Genomic DNA, 8,946 nt, shown 5'->3' on the forward strand with positions numbered 1-8,946 from the left:
ATAAATCTGTAAAATGAATTTTAAAAATACATACTTTAAGACTAATTATCTCACGTGATGCAAAGTCTTGGTTACCTGAATGTTTTCCAAATCTTTCTTGTAATTCATTTGGATCCCAAAGTCCTCCTCTGTTTCCCGCTCCATCACACTCTGCTCTGGTAGACAAGATGTATTTGGGATGTAAAGAGGTGCCTCTGTGCGGGATTTGCTCTGTTTCTCTCTGGAAACACAGGACTTGGTGTAGTAGCCATGTAAGTGCTTCATCTCCTCTTCGTGGATCTGCTGCAGTTCCTTTATCTTCTCCTGAAACTCGCCTTCCAGTTTTTCCACTCGTTCTGCATGATAATCCTCAATCTTCTGTATGTCTTCTAGGAGTTTCTGGTTCCCGGTCTCTACTGATATTATCTTCTTTTCAGCCAGCTCCAGTTCTTTTCTCAGCGCGCCGTTGTCTTCTTGAAGCTGGCATATTGTGTCATTTAAGGCCTCCTGCTCCTCTATTCCATCATTGCGCTGCTCTTCCAGTTTGTTCACGTCAATTTGAAACTCCTGCTTTAAATCCATGTACATCCGCTCTGACAAATAAATTAACTTTGCGTGGTCCAGCATACATTTTAAGTCAAAGGCAGCAGCTTCCTTCCCTCTATGCTCCATGTCATCACCACCGACAGGTCTGCTGTCACCAGAGTTTACCAGGCAGAGCTGGTGTAAAAATGTAGCCCTTCTCTGCAGCCGGGATATTAGCCTCTCTAACCAGTCTGGCTTTTTCTTTTCCTCCATTTTTTTGTTATCTGATTGGTCCTCTTCTTCTGGTTCTTCCAAGCCCCTGGCATCTTCCTGCAGTCTCTCCTCATAAGAAGCCAACTCCGAGGGACTGATATCTGCCAGACCCGTCATTCGGTCCTCAGCGTCTTTGCTGTTTACTGGAGTCACACCCTCGTACTGTTGATGAATTTTTAAGGCAGCATAAATTAGCTCCTCTTCAGCACAAACTGTACAGATTAAACTTTCTAAAAGTTCATCGCTGTCACACCCTGTTCTCTCAGATCCCATCCTTTCTTGTGCTTTTAACGCTATTCTTCGAGCGATTATGTTTTTGTACCTTTGTGCCACATCCCCCTCATCGTTTCTTGATATTGAGGTTATCTGACCATGTTGGCTCTGAAGGACAGACACGATTTTTTCTACTACGAATATTTCCCTCATTAAGCACCTCTCAACACTTCCACCCTCATCCAAAGAGGACCAAGTATTAGTCGGTTTACTCATGTTACTCTTAGCCCCGGCTGATTTCTCTTCATTGAGGATCTTGCCCTCTCCTTTGCTGACATTATATGATTCATGCTGGTGTTTCACTGCATCTTTCTCTCCTTGCTGAAGACAGGCAGCGACCGTAGCCAGCTGTTTCTCCAAGTCTGGAATATCGAGGGGACTAGCATGAAGTCTCTCTCTGCAGGCCTGTATGATGTTCTGAGCCACCTGAAACCTGCCGACTAGCATCCTGCAGCGATTCTCTGTCTCTTGGGCAAAGCGCTGGCTCTTCTTGGCCTGATTGTGAAGAAGTAGACTGAGGTGCTGGGTAGTCGCTCGACTCTGGGTCAGCTGGGAGCAAAGCTGGGGGTCCCGGCAGCTGATGTGACTCTGGTGTTCCTCCAGCCTTTGTGTGATGTCTCTTAGCTTCTCCTCCGTTACATAAAGCTTGGTTTCAAGCAGCTGGATTACAGACATAAAGCGCTCTGGGTCATCTCCTGCAGTGATGAGGTATTGATATGATTCATCCAGTGATTTTGCTGCAGGTTCTTTAGAATTCATCAGGCTGACATCTGCGATATTGGACCTGTTAGACAACTGGTAACTGTCTATATCCTTTTCCACATTGATATGCTGTGTTGCTTGCTGTTGCCTCTTGTTATGCTGAATAGTCTCTGCTGAGTTATCCTGCAGCTGAGAAGAGGCACAGGTGCATGCTTTCAGCACCTCATTCAGTTTCACTTCCGTCTCCTCCAAGCTGTTACCCAAGACTTCCATCTTTAGCAAAACTTCACTCAGCTCTTGCTCCTTCCTATCAAGTTGTCTCTCATATCCTTCTCTTATGTCCTGCGTATCAGACTCCCTTTGCTGCAGTTTTCCCAGTGCCACCTGCAGTTCCTCACAGACTCTCTCATACGTGTGCTCCAGGTTGTAGTAGTGCGTTTCTTCTGTTTTCAAGCGCTCCTGCAGCTTGCCCACCTCCCTGTCTGCCTCTGCTAACTGATCCTGCAGCTCAAGGCAGCGACGATCGAGTTGCTCCCTTTCCTCCTGGAGTCGCTGTATGGCAGATATTGTACGTGCCAGCTCTTCCTGAAGCTGCCGTTGTGCCACCTCGATTTCTCTCGTCCATGTCTGGGTCTTAGTGAGACTCTCCACCTGCTGCTCAGACCTGTCCAGTTTCTCCTGGAGATCTTGTGAATGCTGCTCAGCCTGCGCCAGGCTTGCCATCAAGCTCCGTCGCTCCCTCTCCTGACTTGCTTGAAGAAGCATGAGGTGCTTCTGTAGCCGAGCATCTTTTTGAGCCTGAGTCTCTTCATAGTTATGAAGCTTTGCTGACACCTCATCAAGATTTTTCCGCAGCTTCTCAGCCTCCAGCTGAAGGTTTTGGTAGCTATCTAATTCCTGCTGAAGCTGTGTCAAGCGAGACTCGGACTCCCTCCTCTGCTCCTCGCTGATGTTCAGCTGGGACTTCAGTGAGGCCACACAGCGCTCCCACTCCACCTGCCGCTCCTCAAACCTCTGGCGATCTTGCTCGATATGGGCTTGTGCGAGTGCAGTGGCGTCACCCGTAACCAGCAGCTGAGCTTGCTGGGCTAAGAGATCTACTCTTCGCCGTAGTTCTGCCTCTCTGGCTTCCTCCTGACTTCTCTTTTGTGCTTCCAGCTCAAAGCGAAGGTCCTGATTTATCTTCTGCAGTCGCTGTAGAGCCAAAGATTGCTGTGAAGATGAGTTGGTGTTATTCTACAAGACAAAAGGTTTTGATTAAGAGAAAACTTTATATTGTATTGTATTGTATTGTATTGTATTAGGGCTAGAAACTCTGACAGAAAAGAAAAGTTAACGTTTCATGGATGGAATCTGCTGCTTTAAAGCATTTTAACTTGGAAATTTGCTCAACATTTAAGGATGCACCGGAATATAAACTGAATATCACTACTAGCCAACAATGCCCTTGCTAATTGATACTATCATGGCATTTATCAGTGTCCATGGCTGATGGTTAACTGCTAAACTTCCCTGGTTTTGTTCCAACAAAGAGGGAAATCACTATTTATTTAGTTATTTATTATTTGTTTATTTATTTTAATTTAATCTTTACCTTTTATTTTTCAAAGGAGACCTGCCAAAGAATCCACACCAGTATGAAAGGAAGTCAACAAGTAAAAAGCTACTTTCGACTGTTGCATTATTCATGAACAGTCAGCACAGCACACAGCTCAGCACGTTTGGATTGACATATTTTACAGAACAAGCTGCCTGCATGTAAATTATTTAACTGTAATCAAGCGCATTTAAAAAAGCAGCTTGTACATGTGTTTTCTTAACAGATACATTAAGACAGGCCCTATTTCAAACTCAGCCTAACCTTCCCTTTTTTCAAGTGCTCAATATGCTCTCTGAAGGAAAGTCTGCCATCGGACTAGATATATGTCACGGTCCCGGAGTCAGATTTTGACTTCTGGACTTCTAACGATGTCTGTCTGAATATGTTGTTTTCTAAGTTATGATAAGTTTTGTGTTTGAGCTTCAGTCTGCTGTTTATGTTCTTTGTTCTAGTTTCTGTGAGTTTAGTTTCATCTTTTGTGCCTCCTTTCAATATCCTGTAACCCAGTTGTGTCCCAGGTCATGTACCCATGTCTGTCTCCATTCTCCCTCTTTCTTTGTGTGTGTGTGTGTGTGTGTGTGTGTGTGTGTGTGTGTGTGTGTGTGTGTGTGTGTGCTGGCCTTTCCGCATTGCTCTGATGAGCTTCTTTGGGCAGCTTCATAAGGAAGCAACAGTGGGTTAGTCTTGCTGGGTTGTTGCCTTGAAAGCAGACAGTGAAGCTCTACTCTTGCTCTTGTTACAGTTTGGAATTATTGTTATATTCAACAGTCTGTCCCTGTGCACGGAGTCCGGTGTGGTGAGCTGACTCGTGTGGATTCTGGGAGAAAATTGATATAATCTAGATTTAAATAGAAGACTTAAGGAGTCTCATGCATTATACCTGTGCGCCAAAGCAATCCCTTGAATGGATCTCTTTCTCTCTTTGCAGCTCGTCCTGCAGATTCCTGTTTAACTGCTGGAGTCGAGACAGTTCCCTCTGAGTTTGTTCCAGCTGATAAAAAAGAGTAATAAACTGGATGTGTTCATTTATTCGACTGATTCATTCATTCATTTTTCTTTAGTAGATTAAAGATATCTGTATTGATGTTTCCTAAAAATGCAGACCAAAGATCAGACTTTTGTACCTATATAAGTTGGACTCGGCTTTTTGGTTTGATTCATAAGAAAATATATCACGTGTGTTCTTGTTATTGTGGTGGAAATGCAAATACAATCTCACCTCTTTGACAAGTTGCCCAGTTTGCTGCTCACATGCCAGAGTTTCCTCAACTTTTGTGCAATCACAGGTGCTGTTTACCTGCTGGTCTTCCCTCTGGAGACTCTGTTTAGTCTGATATTCACTTGCAGTCTGCATGTTCAAACTGTCATTCACCACGTCCTTTGGCAGCACCACTGAGCTGAGACTTTGGCATTCTTCCCACCCTTTGCACAGAAGACCACATGCTTGTTTGTTTTTTAAAAAAAAGAAAAGTATATATATATAATATGTTAACATACATTCTGTTAGATTCATATTTATGGCATGTGTCAGTATAACTAGATATGATTTTAGATTTCACAGCAGATCATTGAATAAGTTACCTAAGTCTGAGTTCGTTTAATGGCTCACCAGTTTGTGTGGTTCCACTAAGAAATGAGCATTGGTGAGCAGCTGTGCCCTCCTCCTCCACCTGGGATGGAGAATCGGTAGGAGCTGGAGCACCAGGTGAGCCAGGGAGAAGAGACAATGAAGCGTTTCCATTGACTGAGCTCTGCACTCTTTCTACCTGCACTTTGGAGTCCTCTTTTTCCTGCTGCTGATGTGAAACTTCTCTCTGGTTGCTCATTCCATGTTCTTGCAGCTGCTGAGTCTCCGGCTCTGAAAGAGAGCTGTGAGTACAATTTAAGTAAATTCATCTACTAAGCTTGATTATAAGTATTTAGACTATCATAAACCTTCCAAAAATCATCCCATACCCACTAGAATATATATTAATATAATGCAGCACTCCAATGATGCAGCACTTATCTTTTAAAAAAGTCTACCTTGTGTTGTCATGTGTAAAACTGGGCCGCACGTTCTTGAACACTGCGTGGACCCAGTTCCGTTTCATCCCAGCAGTCATTGCACACAGCGTGTACACCCCGTCTGTGGTCTGTGAAAGTGGACACAGTTTTTATCACCGAACCTTTAAGGATTTTTTTGGCTTAAAACGGTTTCCCACTGCAGTGACACCAGTATCTTTACTTAAAATGTTGGATGACTTTGTTATTTTTCTAGAAAACTTACAGGGCTGTGATAAATTTGGGTTTTTGCATATTTGTCACACTTTAATGTTTAATATCAAACAAGTTTTCCTCGAAATAAACGATCATCACTTAAAAACTGCATTTAATATTTCCTCAACTTATCTTGGACTAATATTAAAATTTGTTTAATGATCTGAAACATTAAAGTATTACAAATGTATTAAAAAAATCAAGAAGGAAGCAAATAACAAGCTGGATTCTTGCTACCCAGCCCATGCACTAATGCACAGATGCTTGCCCTTTATTGTCAGTTTTGTTTTATGCAGTAACTGCTCATTTAAATGGTAAATGGCCCAAGGACACAACGACCGAGACTGTCGGAGCCGGGGCTCGAACCAGCAACCTTCCGATTACAAGACGAACTGCAAACTCTTGAGCCACAATCGCCCACATTTAAGGGCAGTAATGGGAGTTGTAGTGTAATAAAGGTGTTGTCCTTTCTCAAAAATAGTGAATGGTGCAAAGCCAATGACAGATGCCTGTGGCACAGATTTAATAACCTGAATAACTCCAGCCAGGACCATTCCTACTGTCTAAATATATAAATATGGATATTTAAATTCTTGGGTTTGCCTTTATGTGGAGTGATTTTCAACCGACTATCATAAGATATTTACAGAATGGTCTGTAGCTCATCAGCATGAGCGTGTTAAGATTTAAACAGAAAACTGTCATATATACATAAATAAGATCTCAAAATTAACAGTACCAGTTTCTTTGCTTTGATGCAGTGATGGTGTTGTGCACTGGTGGAAACCAAAGAGGAGGAAGGCTCTGCTAGCTGAGGGGAGCTGCTTGTTTTCATTCTGTCAGCATTATTTCCATGGCATGGCTCTTTGCTACCTCTGATTAAAAACATAAAAGCAGATGGACAAAACAGGAAATACTGACTGCAGACCATATGTAAGATTTATTTTTCATTAGAAAAACAGCAGCATTTCAGCGTTTTAAACGAATTTAACCAAACCTGATTTTCTCCAAAGAGGAAGACAACCGACTAGAGTTCAGGGTCTTCTTCCCAGAGGCTTGTCCTTTCTTAGCTTGTGACTTCCCTAATGCACCGTCTGACTCTGACATAAAGGCAGCAGTGAAGATAAAAAACAATCTGTGAGTCCTTTTCAGTGTATTTATCATTATTTTCTTTCTAAATCAGCAACTTCTTCATCTTTAGATTAAGAAAACTATTTAGGAAGTTAGCCTTAATGGATAGTCTGAATATTTATTTTAAAACTAGAAAACTAGACACAAAGATGAAACATGCGTGGAGTTACCTTCTCCGGCAGATTTCTGGTCGAGCCTGTTGAGAGAGCGGCTGCTTCTCATGAAGGGAACAGCAGAGAGGGAGGTGGTGTGGAGGGATGAAAAGCTTCGGCTGCTGCAGAGGCGGGGACCTGCTCTGGCTGTGTGGGATGCTTGTCTGGCAACCGGGTGACCAGCAGAGCCCGGGTGGCTGAGGCTGCCTCTTTTCAAACTCCCGCCAACTTTACTAACAGCTGCAGTTAAGTTGCTGCCTCTGCCCAGGCTGCTGCTCCGTCCGCTGCTGACACCGGCTTTAGACACACTGCTGCCGGCCTGCTTCCCTCCAGGTGCTGGTAGTGATGTGAGGTCCTACGTAAGTGATAGAGAGAGAAAACGGAGCCTCAGTGGTTGTGTGAGGAGAAATCAATCACAAAATGATGAAGTTCTGCATGTTTTTCACTTATATCTCATGTTCACCCTCCCATCCTAACTTCCCGTCTTTGACACACACAATGAAGAGCACAATTTAATCCTGATTGGAGCTCTTAATTTGCTTAAGAACCATCTGACGACACTGCAACCATGAACACGCACACACACACACACAAGCTGTAAACTTAATCACACTTGAGCGCTTGAGCGCACTCAGAGAGCCAGCAAATCTATTCCAGTCTCAGTAGATGCACCCTCACTAACTGCAGAGGTAATGAATCTGCGGCTGGATCTCACGACAGAGAAATCAATTAGAAGCTGCTCGACTAAGTCCTGACTTGGCGATATGTGCAGGTTTTAACTGCACCATGTTGATCTTTAGCCATTAATGGCTACGTAAATCAAAATCAAATGCGTGAAAATCTCACAAAAAACAAAAAACATGCACTCAGTCTGAGGGAACTGTGCGTGGTTACACAGTCTGAGACTAAAGAAAGGGGTGCTGTTTCAACTGTAATGTGTATCTGCTGCAGATGATCAATACAAATCATAAAAGGAAATACTTGTTTTGTTTTGTTTGTGAGCATAACACAGCACATTCTTTCACTAAAAGCTTGGCAGTGCGGTTTAATGTCAAACTCATTTACATTGTGGCCCACATACAGCCCACACCTCCCAGTGAAACACCCCTTTCCATCAGTGTAAAGTAGTTAAACTGCACATTTAATCCCCGAGTTATCTAAATAGAACAAAAAAGAGGTGCACTTGCAACAGAACGGCTCGTTTTTTTTACATGATAAAGAAATGTTGCTGTAGTTAATGAAATACATCTGTTAGCACGACTCTTTAGGCTTAAATTGTAAGAAATAAATGTTAAAGCTAGCTTGTTGTCAAGACAACCCTGTAATTTTAAAACAAAACATTTTGGTAATTCACAGAAAATTTCTTATTAGATTTATTTATTTTACTGTGAACACATTTAAAAAAAAATTCTATTGTAGATAGTGAAAAACAGGAACTTTTCTGCAATTTCATTCATTTATGTGCTCCTTTAAATTTTCCAAAAACATCCAGTGGACTGGATTCGAGTATTTTCCGGGATACTTCTAGCCTCCAGGCCTAAGGCTTGCTACCCCTGATCTAAGGTATGTTAGGAAGAGTTTAAAAAGGATGAGACCAGTGTCCTGTCAAACCTAAATTACAATATTTAGATGTTTGAAAATAACTTGTTGGATTATAATCTGTAAACATATTTTAACATATAATAATCCCCGTAATTACATCTATAAAAGCAACACTAAATGATTTTACTGAGAGTTTTAAACCTGCACTTACCTTTCCCCCTTTCTTCTGTGTGGGATTGTTGGTCTTAGTGTTCATTGGGGTCTCCTGCCACCTGCGATAGATAAGATTAAGGCAGCTTCACATAAATCCTGGCAACAGACAACCTGAACTTTCCCAAAACACTTATTTAATGTTATTGTTTTATTTGGTTACAAAGATAAAGATACTACCTTTCTTTTTCATATTACTAGTTTCACAACAGCTGCATTGATATTATATTTTACTTGTAAGAGAGCTTGTGAAATAAACCCAACAGTACACAGCCAGTGATGACTGCTGCTGGTCAAAAT

The 8,946-nt window shown here is 42.2% G+C and overlaps 1 protein-coding gene across 3 annotated transcripts in view; it reads right to left on the minus strand.

The window, feature by feature from the left end:
• The window catches only part of LOC113020997 (uncharacterized), a 15,664-nt gene that overhangs the window by 6,354 nt on the left and 364 nt on the right, over positions 1 to 8,946 (minus strand). The window contains exons 2-10 of one of the 3 annotated variants that reach the window (XM_026165340.2): positions 8,648 to 8,708; positions 6,913 to 7,249; positions 6,609 to 6,711; positions 6,351 to 6,486; positions 5,378 to 5,487; positions 4,962 to 5,221; positions 4,572 to 4,774; positions 4,233 to 4,343; positions 76 to 2,988 (exon numbers count right to left, since the gene is read on the minus strand). In XM_026165340.2, coding sequence (XP_026021125.2) covers positions 76 to 2,988; positions 4,233 to 4,343; positions 4,572 to 4,774; positions 4,962 to 5,221; positions 5,378 to 5,487; positions 6,351 to 6,486; positions 6,609 to 6,711; positions 6,913 to 7,249; positions 8,648 to 8,708 — 4,234 coding nt within the window. Of the gene's footprint in view, positions 1 to 75; positions 2,989 to 4,232; positions 4,344 to 4,571; positions 4,796 to 4,961; positions 5,222 to 5,377; positions 5,488 to 6,350; positions 6,487 to 6,608; positions 6,712 to 6,912; positions 7,250 to 8,647; positions 8,709 to 8,946 lie in introns of all 3 variants that reach the window. The other 2 variants (XM_026165341.2, XM_026165339.2) reach the window with 2 other exon arrangements.

The sequence above is a fragment of the Astatotilapia calliptera genome, chromosome 4 (genome assembly GCF_964374335.1).
Source record: "Astatotilapia calliptera chromosome 4, fAstCal68.1, whole genome shotgun sequence".
Lineage (NCBI taxonomy): Eukaryota > Metazoa > Chordata > Actinopteri > Cichliformes > Cichlidae > Astatotilapia > Astatotilapia calliptera.